The 18,586-nt window shown below is 39.9% G+C and overlaps 1 protein-coding gene across 1 annotated transcript in view; it reads left to right on the forward strand.

The window, feature by feature from the left end:
• The first annotated feature begins 527 nt into the window (after positions 1-527).
• Positions 528-18,586, forward strand: part of slc40a1 (solute carrier family 40 member 1) — a 28,499-nt gene continuing 10,440 nt past the window's right edge. Inside the window, exons 1-5 of the mRNA XM_060929029.1 lie at positions 528-876; positions 985-1,052; positions 1,527-1,686; positions 1,845-1,960; positions 18,333-18,459. Of these exons, the coding sequence (XP_060785012.1) occupies positions 843-876; positions 985-1,052; positions 1,527-1,686; positions 1,845-1,960; positions 18,333-18,459 (505 nt within the window). The 5' untranslated portion in view covers positions 528-842. The remainder of the gene's footprint in view (positions 877-984; positions 1,053-1,526; positions 1,687-1,844; positions 1,961-18,332; positions 18,460-18,586) is intronic.

Consider the following 18,586-nt stretch of genomic DNA (forward strand, 5'->3'; position numbering starts at 1 on the left):
ACCCACGCGGACATGGGGAGAACATGCAAACTCCGCACAGAAAGGCGCTCGCTGGCCACGGGGCTCGAACCCAGACCTTCTTGCTGTGAGGCGACAGCGCTAACCACTACACCACCGTGCCGCCCGACTTTGTACACTACTTAATAGGAAAACCTGTTGGGGGGGGGGGAAATGTGATTAAACAAAACTATCCATGGTGTTTAGGCTGGAAAAGGGACTTATAGTGGCCTCATGTTTATTTTATGTTGTTGTTCATTAATTTTGTGAAGGGTGCCAATAGCATTCACAAAACTACCTTATGGCCTCAGACCTCTGATATGAACAACAAAGCGTGTAAAGTTTTCTTAAATCATTGTGCAAAAAAAAGCACTGTGATCGGAAACAAGACAATGACAGAGCATGTTGTTTTTCCTCTTACAAAGAACGAATGGTAAACAAAGCACTCTGCAGAGCGCGCGCTCTGATTGGCTGGAATAGGGTCACGTGCCGAACCCGTGTTGCGTGCGCGTTCATAAAGCGTGTCGGCGGCGCGCAAGAGAGTGAACGCGTTCTCGAAGGCGCTCGCTCGGTGTCGTGGACATTCTTTAATTATAATTTAATAAAACATTTAAAAGGGTTTTATTTCTTTCCGACTTCAGCTACAGTGATAGCTAAGTTTGGAAAGGAGGGCAGAGAGGGAAAAGATTCGGGCCGTTTATGGGAAATTAGGATTTCAGTTTTATGTTTTGGTGGAAATTGATCGACTTGAGAAAAGCTACTAAGGAATAAATATATTTATATCTTTTTGTTTCTTAAAAATATCTTCTTGTTTTTACTTGCACAAAAGTCAAAGTGAAGTCGAAATGGAAAGCTCAACGTCTAAAAAGGGGTTTGGTGGTGAGTAATTTTAGATTAGATCCATCTGCAAAACAACATAACAATATGTGTGCCTGTCTTTTTATTTTATTTTTAAATCAGTAACTAATGAATTTTCATTATTTCCAGATTCTCTGCATGACTTTTTCACATCTGCGAAATTTCTTATCTATGTCGGACATGCTTTATCAACCTGGGTGAGTTTACTGGAGCTTTAACTACAAATAAACAAATGACACAAATTAAACAAATTCATGTTTACATTTCACTGGATATGAGCACGCAGAAAGCATACATGCAATTATATAATCTTTCATAATTTATTATTTACAAGCATGTAACACAGAACAAAGGGTATTAATTATAAAATGGCATGCAATTATAACTCATTATTTATTTATGTATTTTTAATCTAAGTATTTCAGAGGTGATATACTACTGTTATTGTCATAGATGCATTTTTCGTATTTCCTGAGCTAAAAGATGAGAAAATTAAGCAATTAGGACAAAAATACATGGTGCTGCTTCACATCTATTTGTTAAAGTGGCTCATAATGGAGATATAAAAGTATTGGTACCCCACAATTATTTATATACAATATATCAGTCACGTTTTAAGCTTCTTCTCTGATTGTTTGATAAACTGGCATTACTATTGTTTTGTCCTGCAGGGGGACCGCATGTGGAACTTTGCCGTAGCTGTATTTCTGGTCGAGTTGTACGGGAACAGTTTGCTCCTGACCGCTGTGTATGGCCTGGTGGTGGCAGGATCGGTGCTGTTACTTGGGGCCATCATTGGGGACTGGGTGGACAAAAATGCTCGACTCAGAGGTAACAGTTTACTTTTCTATGTACAGGTATATAAACTTGCACTCCTGCTCTGGAATAATAACCAGCATATAATATCTAATATTTAATCCTATAGTAAATACAGACTTTATTATTATTATGATTATTATTATTATTGTTGTTGTTGTTGTTGTTTTCAGTGGCCCAGACATCTCTGCTCATCCAGAACTGTTCAGTTATTGTGTGTGGTGTCCTGCTGATGCTGGTTTTCCACTTTAAAGAACAGCTCACACAACTCTATAATGGATGGCTGCTGGTGAGTGTTTGATTAATTGTGGTTTTAAGTGTTAGTAGTAGGGTTAATATCATTAATTAGTAGGGTTTCTCTCCATATCTGGGTTATGTATGATAAATACCAGTTTAAAGAAAGAAGTAACTTTAAGACATTTTATTAAAAAATAAAAGGTTTGTACAGTTTTCTGGGTTTTAGTAGTTTTTAGCTACAATTTTTGGGGTTTTAATATATTTTTAACTGCAGGTTTTGAGGTTTTAGTAATTTTTAGCTACAGGTTTTGGGGGTTTAGTAGGTATTTAACTATATATTTTTTGGTTTTAGTAGTTTTTAGCAACAGTTGGGTTTTAGTCATTTTTAGCTACAGATTTTGGGGGCTGGTAATTTTTTAGCTACAGACTTTGGGGTTTTATTAGTTTTTAGCTATAATTTTTTATAGTTTTCAGTGTTCTCATTTCTTAGTTTATACAATTTTCAAGGCTTTGACTTTTTTTTGGGTAGCATTTTAGCTACAGTTCTCATGATTTTAGCAGGTTTTAGCTACAGTTTTATACATTTATTTGTGTTTTAGCATTGTTTTAGCTACAGTTTTGTACAGTTCTTCAAATTGGGTATAATTTAATTTTTTGCACATTTATATAAAATTTTAATCATGCAGGTGAATTTAGTTAACATTTAAACAAACATTTTTTTAAAAACCTTGCGTTTAATGAACTTTGTTACTTGTGCCGCTTTTCCACTACAAACGCGGCTGAGCCGTGCCATGCTGAGTTGGGCTGAGTCGAGCTGAGCGGGGCTGTTGGAGTTGCATTTCGACTACAACCGCGCTGAACCGTGCTGGCTGGAAGTGGGTGGACACATTGGGTGGAGTTAGCGAAAGTGGGTGGACGTCACGTGATGTCGTTAAGCGGCGCAAACAGTGACATCAGTGAGCTTTTAAGCAGTAGTCTCACAGCCCGGATAGTAAACAATAAATATGGAGGACATGGAGTCATTAGTGTTGCTGGTCTTGGTGCTGTGGCTTGTTGTCACCGACAACGCCAACAGATACTGGCAAGAGCGTATAGATGAGGTGAGGCGCATAAGGCTTCAGAAATTCTCGTAATTCGTAATTCTCCTTCTTCCGGATTTACAGATCTCAGTGTGCTCGCGGGGCGTGTGAGGACACTCCTCCTCACCAATCAGTGCACAGGGGAGTGTCTGCTCACGCCCCCAGCCTCACTTAGCTCGGTTTGGCTCGCTTCAGCCCCACTCCAAAACCGTGCGAGTTTTGGGGGCTAAGCAGGGCTGAAGCGAGCTGAGTTGTGCTGTTTTAAGGTAGTCGAAACGCGAGCCGTGTCAGGCTGAAGTGAGCTGAAGCGAGCTGAAGTGAGCTGAAAAAGGGTAGTGGAAAAGGGCCATTGGTTACCAGTGATGTTAAAGCATTGCCAAAATTCAGTGTTGTGCTATTAGTCATATGGACTTAAGACTCTGTGTCTTGTAATGTAAGAGTACATTGTATTTTATATTTACTCTTTCAGGAAACAGTTAATGTTTAAATAATGGAAAGAAAACTAATCATGCAAAGTTCAGAAAGATAAAAATAAATGTTCCTTCCCTAACTATCCTGGAGTTAAAATGACTGCTTAAAGACAGCCACGTTCTTGTAGACAAGCTTTTAGGTTAAAGGTTAAATCGCGGCTCTCTTTCGCCTGGAAACGAATAAGGAACACAAGGCATTCTGGGTCAATGACACCTTATCTTTACCATTAATGCCAGCCCATTTTTAACCTCCATTTTTAACATTCTTGGTTTGTTCATAAATTATTTCTATAAATGCATAGTATTTAGTAATTACAGTGATATATTTATGTATGTATGTATGTATGTATGTATGTATGTATGTATGTATGTGAAGAATGTTCTGAGTTGAACAGGGTTGAAGTTGAGGAGGGACTTGTTACTGTGCTGTCAGCACAACACAGGGGCCTCTACGTGTACAAACGAGGCATGTTGTAGAGCCAGTATAAGCACATGTCCCTGCTTTACACAGCTGTGACCTGATAGCACAGATTAAAAAAAAAAGCACAGACGTTTCTCACTGCAGACAGGGGTATGAAGGACTGACATAATGCAGATAGTGTGTGACCTTTTAGATTAATGGGGTTGTTGTTTTTCTGATCTGTGCCTCAATGTAGGCATTTATCAATTTTAACATTTATTATTATTATTATTATTATTATTATTATTATTATTATAGCAGCAAACATCTAAATTTGACTTAAAAGGTGTCACATTGCCTGTGCAAGATTATTCTACCTGGTCATGTGACCTCCTACACAAACATGATAAAGTTATTCATTTCCTCCGCCAAGGAGGTTATGTTTTCAGTAGCGTTGGTTTGTTTGTTGGTTTGTCTGTTAGCAACATTACGGAAAAAGTAATGAATGGATTGCTCTGAAATTTTTTCCAGAGGTGTGACTGGGCACAAGTAACAATCCATTAAATTTTGGTGGTGATCTGGATCACCTTCTGGATCCCGGATTTTTTAAAAGGATTCTTGGCGGAGGTCTGCGCTCTCCGAGTGCTTTTCTAGTTTAAATATTCAGAGGGTTTTTGGTATTTCTGGTTACTCTGCAGGTTTACACTTGCTGACTATAGTCTGCCTTTTGAGCTGCACAAAATATTGACACCCCTCCCTTTATATTGACTGTTAGAATATTGACTGCAGTAATATTGACTGTTGCTCCTATACTGATAATGACCCACCACCTAAATGATACAGTAGGCTATTTGCTCAGTGGTGATCACGTTACATTAATGGATAGGGTAGGGGTGCCAATACAGAGCAGTAGAGAGCAACATATGGACTACAGTCAGTAATTGTACACCTACAAATTGACCTACATGGTAGCAGGAGCTGTAAACTGGTAAATGAGTGTATATAATGAGAAGAATATTGAAAAGTACAGTGTGTTTTATTAGATTAATTATTATTTATTTACCCAAGACGTGGCTGAAAAAGGATTTCATGGAATAGAGAAAATGTACAGAACACAGCCCCATCATTATATGAATTGGCCATTAGTGTTATTGTTTGTGGTAGTGGTAGTATTAGTAATAGTAGTAATTGTAGTAGAGGTAATACTAGTTGCAGTAGTGGTGGCAGTTGTAGTAGTAGTAATTGTAGTGGTTGTAATAGTATTAGTATTATTAGTAATAATAGTGGTAGTAATAGTATTGTTATTAATAGAAATACTAGCTATAGTAATGCTGGCAATAGAATTAGTATTATTAGTACTAGTAATGCTATTTGTAGTGGTAATTCGTAGTAGTAATAGTATTAGCTGTAAGAGTTGTAGTAGTGTCAGCCCTGCAATAACCTGGCGACTTGTCCAGGGTGTACCCCGCCTCTCGCCCATAGTCAGCTGGGATAGGCTACAGCTTGCCTGCGACCCTGTAGAGTAGGATAAGCGGCTACAGATGATGGATGGATGGATGGAGTTGTAGTAGTAGTAGTAAGTGTCAGTAGTAGTGGTAATTGAATTACTATCATTAGTACTCATAATAGTATTTGTAGTGGTAGTAATAGTGTCAGTAATAGTAGTTGTTGTAATAGTATTAGTATTATCAGTATTAGTCATAATAGTTATAATAACAGTATTGTTATTCGTAAAAGTAATAGTAGTTGTAGTGGTAGTAGTTGTAGTATTGGTGGTAATAGAATTAGACTAGTACTAGTTGTGGTATTAATAATAGTTGTAACAGTGGTAGTAATAGTGTCAGTGGTGGTGGTAAAAGTATTGTTAGTGCCAGTAGTTGTAGTAGTGGTATTAATAGTGTCAGTAGTAGTGGTGGTAAGTAATAGTTGTAGTGGTAGTAGTTGTAGTAGTGGTGGTAATAGTGTTTGTATTATTAGTACGAGTAATAGTATTTATAGTGGTAATAGTGGTAGTACTGGTATTAATAGTGGTAGTAATAGTGTCAGGAGCAGTAGTTGTTGTAATAGTACTATTAGTACTAGTGATAGTATTTGTAGTGGTACTAGTAGTTGTAGTAGTGGTAGTAATAGTGTCAGTAGTAGTAGTAGTAGTAGTAGTAGTAAAAGTATTATCAGTACTGGTAATGGTATTTGTAGTAGTAGTAATATTAATTGTAGGAGTGGTAGTACTGGTAGTAGTAGTAATAGTAGTAGTTGTAGTGTCAGTAATAGTATTAGTCTTATTAGTAATGGTGGTAATAACAGTATTGTTATTAGTAGAAGTAATAGTAGCTGTAGTGATAGTAGTTGTAGTAGTAGTGGTAATATAATTAGTATAAGTAGTAGTAGTAATAGTATTTGTAGTGGTAGTAATCGTGTCAGTGGTGGAGGTAATAGTATTAGTATTATTAGTTGGCGGCGGCTGTCCATTGCTAGCAATGATGACTGCTTCATTAGGATGCACAGAAACGCAGATGGGCTGTGAGGCCTGCACCAAAATGCACCAGACTTATTCTCCTTTCCTAATGAAGCGCCTTGCACAGTAAAGTAGGACAAACGATGTCATACCCCTATCGTGTTGTCTCTCTGGACCTCCAAACCTGATGCCAAGTGGTGCACAAAAGTGCCACAGACCTGACGGATATGGAAGTTGCCCTGCAGTGACAGCTGACTTGCCGAGTGATGCCATCCGTTGGCCACTTGAGTGGCTCTTCCGCATGCCATCAGCTGGTGCGCCATTGACCCTGTTGAGTTCATCTGCCACATTGCATCTAAAAACACCCTGCTGCCAGCACCTTATTGGTGATGTATTATTTAATCCATTGCTGGAACCCAGGCAGGTGCTACCACTCCGGGTCAGAGCAGACCTGGGAGCAATGGTGATTAAAGGGTAACTCCACTTTCCCCAGTAACTCCACTTTCCCTCCTGGACATGAGACTCACCACCGGTTGCAATTTAAAGTCATACCCAGGACTAGGAATGACAGTATAATGCATTACGGATAGAAATAGAGAATAGAGTAGAATAACTTAGGAGAGAATAGAATATGACAAATTAGTATATATTAAGATAGAACATAAAGAATAGAGTGTGTGTGCACAGAAGAGAAGAGAAGAGAGCATGACCAAGAAAATAAATAGTAATATAGAATAGGATAGACATTAGGACAATATAATAGAGTGTATTATAAGAGAACAGAAGGGAATATGATCAAATAGAAAGCATTTTGAAGATGTAGAAAAGAATATGACAAAACACTACACATTCTTTTTTTTAGTTTGTAGAAAATAATAGACAGTCATGACAATACAGCAGAATAGATTAAAAGAAAGAAGAAGGGACTATGACAGAATAGAAAGCATTATGAAGATACAGAACACAACACAACAAAACACTACACATATTATCCACAGAATCGGCAGCCATGACAATACACCACAAGAGAAAAAAATAGTAAAAAGAAGGGAACATGTCAAAATAGAACAGAATATATTACGATAGAATAGAATAAGACAGAAACAGATAGGAATAGAATGAAAGTATGATGGTGGAATAGAACAGAATGCAACAAAAATAGTATGCATAGAGTAGGATAGACAGTTATGATAAGATAATAGAATATAAGAGAAAATAAGGGAATTTGACAGAATAGAGTGGGATGGTAGAATTGAATAGTGGAATGATAGAATAGAAAGCATAGAATGCGGCATGGTGGTGTAGTGGTTAGCACTGTCACCTCACAGCAAGAAGGTCCTGGGTTCGAGCCTAGCAGCTGGTGAAGGCCTTTCTGTGTGGAGTTTGCATGTTCTCCCCGTGTCTACGTGGGTTTCCTCCAGGTGCTCCGGTTTCCTCCACAGTCCAAAGGCATGCAAGTTAGGTTACTTGGTGGCTCTAAATTGACTGTAAGTGTGAATAGTTGTTTATCTCTGTGTCAGCTCTGCGATAACCTGGTGACTTTTCCAGGGTGTACCCCACCTCTCACCCATAGTCAGCTGGGATAGGCTCCAGCTTGCCTGTGACCCTGTAGAGCAGGATAAGCAGCTACAGATAATGGATGGATGGAGTTGTAGTAGTGGTAGTAAGTGTCAGTAGTAGTGGTAATTGAATTACTATCATTAGTACTTGTAATAGTATTTGTAGTGGTAGTAATAGTAGTTGTTGTAATAGTATTAGTATTAGTCGTAATAATAATAATAACAGTATTGTTATTCGTAAAAGTAATAGTAGTTATATATATACATGAGCCCCTAAGAACCAGGGTGGGCCATTCCACATTTTTTTGATTTCGAGAAATTTCAATAAAGTTTAAGTTTTGTTGCATCTCTGAAGTACAGAATTTAACAAAAACTAGAATAGAAAGACATCACTAGTAAAGGTAACATTTTTATGAATTACATTTATATGCCCCACCTCGTAGACCCTCTAACTCATTTTTTTCAAAAATGTGGGATGGCCCACCCTGGTTCCTAGGGGCTCATATATACAACCCCGATTCCAAAAAAGTTGGGACAAAGTACAAATTGTAAATAAAAATGGAATGCAATGATGTGGAAGTTTCAAAATTCCATATTTTATTCAGAATAGAACATAGATGACATATCAAATGTTTAAACTGAGAAAATGTATCATTTAAAGAGAAAAATTAGGTGATTTTAAATTTCATGACAACAACACATCTCAAAAAAGTTGGGACAAGGCCATGTTTACCACTGTGAGACATCCCCTTTTTGTAAACGTCTGGGGACTGAGGAGACAAGTTGCTCAAGTTTAGGGATAGGAATGTTAACCCATTCTTGTCTAATGTAGGATTCTAATTGCTCAACTGTCTTAGGTTTTTTTTTGTCGTATCTTCCGTTTTATGATGCGCCAAATGTTTTCTATGGGTGAAAGATCTGGACTGCAGGCTGACCAGTTCAGTACCCGGACCCTTCTTCTACACAGCCATGATGCTGTAATTGATGCAGGATGTGGTTTGGCATTGTCATGTTGGAAAATGCAAGGTCTTCCCTGAAAGAGACGTCGTCTGGATGGGAGCATATGTTGCCCTAGAACCTGGATATTAGGGCTGTGCCAATAAACGATGCCATCGTCCATCGACGATGGTGGTCATCCATCACGATGGAGAGCCACCATCGTGATACCATGCCCCCTCCTGTCATAAACATGCATATATCATCTGGGCCTATTTAACCTAAAAAGTTAGTTTTTTGTTAGTTTAGTTAGTTAGTTTTGTTTAATATATAAATATATTATATAACATAATTATATATAAATACATAATTATATAGATCATTATAAAGTAATATCCTATTACCGCTTGTTCACGTAGGCTATGGTGCAGGGACGTGCTAGTGAACATAACATGTGGTTACACAAATACAGTATGCTACTAATAATAAATTTTGACTTCATTTTTTAGCCTACACTATGCTTTTAATATAAAATTTGTCATGTTGTTCAAACAAATAGACACTATTAACGGTCGGGAAATATTTCACCTTATCAAACGGCAGTGAAGCGCAGACTTCAGCAGAAGTCAAATAACTTTAATCTGGTAAATAGGCCTACTTTCAGACACAAAATGGTCCACTCTAAGCCATAATGTCAAACCAAATGGAAGAATGAAGGTGATTCTGTGAACCGGTATTCGTGAAAAGATACAGTAGGCTGAACAACAAATCAAGTCTAACAGGAACGCACAAGCATGCGCTTCGGTAGCCTACACAATTTAATTTAGGCATTAGGCATTAACCAGGCTTAGGCATTAACTTTTTATTGTAAAAATGCTACAAAATAAATAGTCATGAACATGATTTTGTAAACATATATTTATTTAAAGATGAACGATCAAGACGAAGAGAACCGGAACGTGCGCAGCACGAAATGCGCTCACAAAGTTTAACGTAGCTGGGCATTAACTTTTTACTGTGAAATTAAAGCTACCAAATATTCATGAAGTTGACTCAGTTAGCAAAGAACAGCGATAAAAAAAAACGAGAGAGCCTGCGTTAATACAAGAACAAGTAAATAAATAACAATGATAGTAATAATAAAAATCAAAATCAAGAAAACGCAGGCAGTCCGAAGCAATTTAACCTAATGGGTTAACAGTGCAGGCAATGGTCACCATGTTTAGATGTCGAGGTTTCTGGCCGAAAATACTAGCATGTTTACTTTGTCTGGTTTTAATGAGCTGCGCGGTGCTGAACACTCGTTCTGATGGAGTACTGGTGGCGCATATGCACAAAAATTTACGTGCTAATCTTGCTAATCTTAAGTCTTTTCTCGTTCCTTTTCCACCACATCAGTGGGTCCTCCCCCCATCAATGACAATTTCCTGCGGGTACATGGTCATTTCTGCCTCAGACTTTTCTTCATCAGTAAGCGTGGATGCTCTGGCTGCTGCTCTCTTCCCAAGAAGGCTGCCCAAAGACCCTCTCTTTTTCTTAGGCACTGCCGCGGCGCAGTCACCTGGTTCCTCCCCTTCATCATGTGACGGACCGGGTGTTGTAGCACCTGACAGCGACGGAACGATCTCTGTCACCATCTCTTCCATCAACTCAGATTTTGTGGCTTGAAGATCAAACATAGAAAATTAGGTAGCCTAAATTTAAAGAGATAGTAGGCTATGGGATATAGTATCACAATTCTTAGCGCAATGGAATTTTTTTTCTTTACGTGCCAAAGCCTCGGATGAGTATCTAATGCCGCTTTTCCACTACAAACGCGGCTGAGTTGGGCTGAGCCGTGCCGTGCTGAGTCGAGCTGAGCGGGGCTGTTGGAGTTGCATTTCGACTACAACCGCGCTGAACCGTGCTGGCTGGAAATGGGTGGACACATTGGGTGGAGTTAGCGAAAGTGGGTGGACGTCACGTGATGTCGTTAAGCGGCGCAAACAGTGACATCAGTGATCTTTTAAGCGGTAGTTTCACGACCCGGATAGTAAACAATAAACATGGAGGACATGGTTAGTGTTGCTGGTCTTGGTGCTGTGGCTTGTTGTCACCGACAACGCCAACAGATACTGGCAAGAGCGTATAGATGAGGCGAGGCGCATAAGGCTTCAGAAATTCTCGTAATTCGTAATTCTTCTTCTTCCGGGTTTACGGTGTTTACAGATCCCAGCGTGCTCGCGGGGCGTGTGTGGGCATGTGAGGACACTCCTCCTCACCAATCAGTGCACAGGGGAGTGTCTGCTCACGCCCCCAGCCTCACTCAACTCGGTTTGGCTCGCTTCAGCCCCACTCCAAAACCGTGCGAGTTTTGGGTGCTAAGCAGGGCTGAAGCGAGCTGAGTCGTGCTGTTCTGAGATAGTCGAAACGCGAGCTGTGTCGGGCTGAAGTGAGCTGAAGCGAGCTGAAGTGAGCTGAAAAAGGGTAGTGGAAAAGGGCCATAATACTTATAATAATAATAATAATAATACAATATTTTATAATGTGGTATTAAAATCCCCCCCCCAACGATATGATCGTCCATCACGATGTTTGCACTGTAAACATCGTCGATGCCAATTAAGGGGACATCGCACAGCCCTACTGGATATACCTTTCAGCATTTATGGTGTCTTTCCAGATGTGTAAGCTGCCCATGCCACACGCACTAATGCAACCCCATACCATCAGAGATGCAGGCTTCTGAACTGAGCGCTGATAACAACTTGGGTCGTCCTTCTCCTCTTTAGTCCGAATGACACGGCGTCCCTGATTTCCATAAAGAACTGCAAATTTTGATTCGTCTGACCACAGAACAGTTTTCCACTTTGCCACAGTCCATTTTAAATGAGCCTTGGCCCAGAGAAGACATCTGCGCTTCTGGATCATGTTTAGATATGGCTTCTTCTTTGAACTATAGAGTTTTAGCTGGCAACGGCAGATGGCACGGTGAATTGTGTTCACAGATAATGTTCTCTGGAAATATTCCTGAGCCCATTTTGTGATTTCCAATATATAAGCATGCTTGTATGTGATGCAGTGCCATCTAAGGGCCCGAAGATCACGGGCACCCAGTATGGTTTTCCGGCCTTGACCCTTACGCACAGAGATTCTTCCAGATTCTCTGAATCTTTTGATGATATTATGCACTGTAGATGATGATATGTTCAAACTCTTTGCAATTTTACACTGTCGAACTCCTTTCTGATATTGTTCCACTATTTGTCGGCGCAGAATTAGGGGGATTGGTGATCCTCTTCCCAGCTTTACTTCTGAGAGCCGCTGCCACTCCAAGATGCTCTTTTTATACCCAGTCATGTTAATGACCTATTGCCAATTGACCTAATGAGTTGCAATTTGGTCCTCCAGCTGTTCCTTTTTTGTACCTTTAACTTTTCCAGCCTCTTATTGCCCCTGTCCCAACTTTTTTGAGATGTGTTGCTGTCATGAAATTTCAAATGAGCCAATATTTGGCATGAAATTTCAAAATGTCTCACTTTCGACATTTGATATGTTGTCTATGTTCTACTGTGACTACAATATAAGTTTTTGAGATTTGTAAATTATTGCATTCTGTTTTTATTTACAATTAATAATAATAATAATAATAATAATAATAATAAGTTAAATTTATATAGCGCCTTTCAAGAAACCCAAGGACGCTTTACAATTATAGACAAGGAAAAAAAAATAATAATAATAATAAATAAATAAAAAGTAAACAAGTCCCACATCTCCAGCACTGCTGCCGTGACGCCGTCAGCAACATCGCTCGAACACCACGCCATGGATCCACAAAGCGAGCAGAGAAGCTCCGCCACGCAGAGCGCTGGTATGTCCAAACCGCCTGCACAGCCGCCACGACACCACCGAGCAACATCGCTCAGAACATCACGCCAAGCATTAAAGCACAGAGCGCTGGACAACCACAATGTAAAATGAGCAACGAGCTCACTGCAGTCCATAGCTGGGAGCACAGGCATCACCCACAGCGAACCAAGGCCTGGAGGGAACCGACGCCCAAAACTAGGTCCGGAGCTACACCACAACCAGCGGACAAAACCTTCAAACAAACATCAAACTACACAAACACACAGAAAAAAAAATAAATAAATGAAAATAGAAAAAGGTGGCACGGTGGTGTAGTGGTTAGCGCTGTCGCCTCACAGCAAGAAGGTCCGGGTTTGAGCCCCGTTGCCGGCGAGGGCCTTTCTGTGTGGAGTTTGCATGTTCTCCCTGTGTCCGCGTGGGTTTCCTCCGGGTGCTCCGGTTTCCCCCACAGTCCAAAGACATGCAGGTTAGGTTAACTGGTGACTCTAAATTGACCGTAGGTGTGAATGTGAGTGTGAATGGTTGTCTGTGTCTATGTGTCAGCCCTGTGATGACCTGGCGACTTGTCCAGGGTGTACCCCGCCTTTCGCCCGTAGTCAGCTGGGATAGGCTCCAGCTTGCCTGCGACCCTGTAGGACAGGATAAAAGCGGCTAGAGATAATGAGATGAGATGAGAAAATAGAAAAAGAAATTTAAAAAAAAGTTCTGGACAATTTGTACGTTGTCCCAACTTTTTTGGAATCGGGGTTTTATATATATATATATATATATATATATATATATATATATATATATATATATATGTATATATATATATATATATATATATATATGTATATATATATATATATATATTCCTTTATTTTCTCTTATAATATATTCTATTATTTTATCTTAACTGTCTATCTTACTGTATATAGAATATGTATAGTATTTTTGTAGATCAATACACTCCCAGAAGTTAGGCGGCATATTGATCTACATTTATTATTCTAGAGCAGGGGTGGCCAACCAGTCGGAGCCCAAGAGCCACAATTCTTACTGTGTTACGGCAAAGAGCCACATCGGCACATGGGCACACAATTACCCTTCCTTCTGCGTGCGCGGACACACACACAGCCACATTGATGTCACACTCCAACTTAACCAATGCCCCACACCAACATGATGATACATTTACTGCAGTACCAAGACCACAGGCCAGTCATTCTCAAGAGTGGCGACTGGTGAAGAAAATTGTAGGTGGGGCACAAAGGCAGACATTGTTTACATGTGGGGATTCCCCCCATTGGGGGGGTTCCGGGGGGCCTCCCCCGAAAAATTTTGGATTTCTTAGATGCAATTTCCTGTATTCTAGTGCATTTTGGAGTTACCTGTTTAACATCGAAAATGCAAAAGCCATTTTGCTTCAGCTTGAATTCTCAATTGCATGACCTGCACAAGACCTGCATTCAAATAAATAAGTATTCAAATAAATACAGTCAGTCGGAAAATGGAAATTACAAAGTGCTAATTTAATTTCCTCAAACAGTACAAGCTCCATAGGCACTGGGAACAGTGATCAGTGCAAGTGCAAATATAGATAAAATATAATACAATGCTCAAATTTTTGAAAGAAGAACACACGCACACACACAAATTGATAACTGGAAAACAAATGAACAAATACATAATGTATATACACTACATGCCAAAAGTTTGGACACACCTTCTCATTCAATGTGTTCTGTGTTCTCATGACTATTTACACTTACAGTATACTCTACTCTCACTCAAGGCATCAAAACTGAATGAGCACTCACCCACTACTCAGGCTTGCGCGCCCAGCGCGTATCCCAAGCCTCAGCAGCAGGGATAGTACAATACTCACACACGCAGTTAGCTTCACAAACGGTCACCCGCTACTTCAATGAGAAGGTATGTTCAAACTTTTGGCCTGTAGTGTATCTGAATTCACATCAGCACACATTCACATACTCAAATGTACACACATATACACAGAGCAGCAGAAGTGCTACTTGTAGGGGAATTTAGCATATCATCTCACGCACCTGCGCATTTGTCATGATGTGAAAATACCGTAATGAAACCAAGCGAAGCACCTTTAATAAAATAACCGTAATTAACTGCAGTGAAGCGAAAACGCACATAAAACCACAAACGAACACCAACTTGGACGTGAAGGTGAGAGCCGCATGACACCAGGCAAAGAGCCGCATGCGGCTCGCGAGCCGCGGGTTGGCCACCTATGTTCTAGAGTGTCCCCTAACTTGAGATCTCTCTCATATACACACAAAGAAACAGAGAGAGAGAACCTGGGGGCTTGGGCAGAGGATTTCTTACAGGTATGATGTAGTACGTTGCCGTTCCAAGAAGCGCGCCAGCCTTCACCGTCTTCAAGTGCTGCTTGGACATGTCTTCAATGATGAACCTGGAGTCATAGAGTGTTTTCGGGTCTTTAGTCAACAGAACGCTCACCCAGGTGACCCAGGCAGGGGGTGATTTGTGTCCAAGTGGTGCACTCACACATAGTGGTGCACTCTCCTCACACACCCCCTTCACTCCTGAATGATGTCCGAAGCTGAGCTCTCATGGGTACATTGCTTCTAAATTGTTGTAAACAACCCTGACGATGCTCGAGTGTCAAGTCTTAAGCAATATAGTGTAATACTCACAGTATTATTAGTACTAGTAATAGTATTTGTAGTGGTAGTAATAGTGTCAGTAGAGGTGGAAATAGTATTATTAGTACTAGTAATAGTATTTGTAGTGGTAGTATTAGTAGTAGCAGTTGTAGAGATAGTAGTAATAGTATTACTGTAGTTTTACTATGGTAGTAGTGATGGCAGTTGTAGTAATTATAGCAGTAGAGATAGTCCTGGTAATAGTACTAACAGTAGCGGTTGTAGTAATGGTAGTACAACTAGTAATGGTATTAGTATAGTACAACCGCGATTCCAAAAAAGTTGGGACAAAGTACAAATTGTAAATAAAAACGGAATGCAATGATGTGGAAGTTTCAAACTTCCATATTTTATTCAGAATAGAACATAGATGACATATCAAATGTTTAAACTGAGAAAATGTATCATTTAAAGAGAAAAATTAGGTGATTTTAAATTTCATGACAACAACGCATCTCAAAAAAGTTGGGACAAGGCCATGTTTACCACTGTGAGATGTCCCCTTTTCTCTTTACAACAGTCTGTAAACGTCTGGGGACTGAGGAGACAAGTTGCTCAAGTTTAGGGATAGGAATGTTAACCCATTCTTGTCTAATGTAGGATTCTAGTTGCTCAACTGTCTTAGGTCTTTTTTGTCGTATCTTCCGTTTTATGATGCGCCAAGTGTTTTCTATGGGTGAAAGATCTGGACTGCAGGCTTGCCAGTTCAGTACCCGGACCCTTCTTCTACGCAGCCATGATGCTGTAATTGATGCAGTATGTGGTTTGGCATTGTCATGTTGGAAAATGCAAGGTCTTCCCTGAAAGAGAGGTCGTCTGGATGGGAGCATATGTTGCTCTAGAACCTGTATATACCTTTCAGCATTGATGGTGTCTTTCCAGATGTGTAAGCTGCCCATGCCACACACTAATGCAACCCCATACCATCAGAGATGCAGGCTTCTGAACTGAGCGCTGATAACAACTTGGGTCGTCCTTCTCCTCTTTAGTCCCAATGACACGGCGTCCCTGATTTCCATAAAGAACTTCAAATTTTGATTCGTCTGACCACAGAACAGTTTTCCACTTTGCCACAGTCCATTTTAAATGAGCCTTGGCCCAGAGAAGACGTCTGCGCTTCTGGATCATGTTTAGATACGGCTTCTTCTTTGAACTATAGAGTTTTAGCTGGCAACAGCAGATGGCACGGTGAATTGTGTTCACAGATAATGTACTCTGGAAATATTCCTGAGCCCATTTTATGATTTCCAATACAGAAGCATGCCTGTATGTGATGCAGTGCCGTCTAAGGGCCCGAAGATCACGGGCACCCAGTATGGTTTTCCGGCCTTGACCCTTACACACAGAGATTCTTCCAGATTCTCTGAATCTTTTGATGATATTATGCACTGTAGATGATGATATGTTCAAACTCTTTGCAATTTTACACTGTCGAACTCCTTTCTGATATTGCTCCACTATTTGTTGGCGCAGAATTAGGGGGATTGGTGATCCTCTTCCCATCTTCTGAGAGCCGCTGCCACTCCAAGATGCTCTTTTTATACCCAGCCATGTTAATGACCTATTGCCAATTGACCTAATGAGTTGCAATTTGGTCCTCCAGGTGTTCCTTTTTTGTACCTTTAACTTTTCCAGCCTCTTATTGCCCCTGTCCCAACTTTTTTGAGATGTGTTGCTGTCATGAAATTTCAAATGAGCCAATATTTGGCATGAAATTTCAAAATGTCTTACTTTCGACATTTGATATGTTGTCTATGTTCTATTGTGACTACAATATCAGTTTTTGACATTTGTAAATTATTGCATTCTTTTTTTATTTATAATTTGTACTTTGTCCCAACTTTTTTGGAATCAGGGTTGTACTCTATACTAGTATTAGTAGTAGTAATGTTGTTATTAATAATAATAGTAGTAATAATAGAAATAATAATTGTAGTAGGAGGAATCATGTTAGTAGTACTCAGTGGTGGCTGGTGGTAAATTTTCTGGGGGTCACAGTGAATAATATCACTAATATATAATTTAAAAGTTTATATGTAAGTTTTGTCATTTGAATCTTAACTACATTTTGTCTGAATAACAAACATAGTACACAGAAAAACTAACCCTTTTTGTTAAAAAAAACCCCTTTTTGTGCAATTTGTACTTTGATTAGTGTGTGCTCAGTCTGTCAACTTTCAGTATCACCTCCAAACATATTTTAGTGGAAAAATAATGACAGAGTAAATAATCCACTTTGTTCACATTCACTACACCCATCACTGAGTCTGTAACACGTCTACTGGTGATGGATTACAAAATGTCAACAATTATGTCAACAAAATGGGCTAAAATATATTTACCTATAGGAGTTTAAAAATAGACAGTGTCATACTGTGTAGTCATGTGACACGACTGTGATAAAAATTTGTGATGATTCAGGGAAGGAATGGACAAACCTTTGAGTAGTTTTTGTTGTTTAACAGATCATTATTTTAATTTTAGTTGAAACTTGTGTTGCTGGGGTGGCACAGTGGTGTAGTGGTTAGCACTGTCGCCTCACAGCAAGAAGGTCCGGGTTCGAGCCCTGTGGTCGGCGAGGGCCTTTCTGTGCGGAGTTTGCATGTTCTCCCCGTGTCCGCATGGGTTTCCTCCGGGTGCTCCAGTTTCCTCCATGGTCCAAAGACATGCAGGTTAGGTTAACTGGTGACTCTAAATTGACCGTGAGTGTGAATGGTTGTTTGTGTTTATGTGTCAGCCCTGTGATGACCTGGTGACTTGTCCAGGGTGTACCTCGCCTTTTGCCCGTAGTCAGCTGGGATAGGCTCCAACTTGCCTGCGACCCTGTAGAACAGGATAAAGCGGCTATCGGTGTGTTGCTTTATCAAACTCCAGTATTCCAGTTCTCCAGTGTTATTCATAAATTTGGGAATATTTAAAAAATTGTTTAATGTGTGTTAGCTGGAGTCATTATTCATGGATGTGTCACAGGTTTGCTGTTGTTTTACAGACGTTTTGCTACATTATGGTTATCAGCGTCGCAAACATTGCAAACCTGGCAAGCACCGCGATGTCCATCACCATTCAGAGGGACTGGGTGGTGGTGGTGGCTGGAGATGACCGCAGCAGCCTTGCAGGTCAGATGTCAACACATTTTCTCTATACACTGTCACTTATTCTACACAACACTCGTTTTATTATTGTAGTGTCATTTGAACGACAAAAAATTGTGCTATGGTTTTTTATTGTGGAATGTCCGCAAAA

Source organism: Neoarius graeffei, chromosome 9, assembly GCF_027579695.1.
Source record: "Neoarius graeffei isolate fNeoGra1 chromosome 9, fNeoGra1.pri, whole genome shotgun sequence".
Classification (NCBI taxonomy): Eukaryota; Metazoa; Chordata; class Actinopteri; order Siluriformes; family Ariidae; genus Neoarius; species Neoarius graeffei.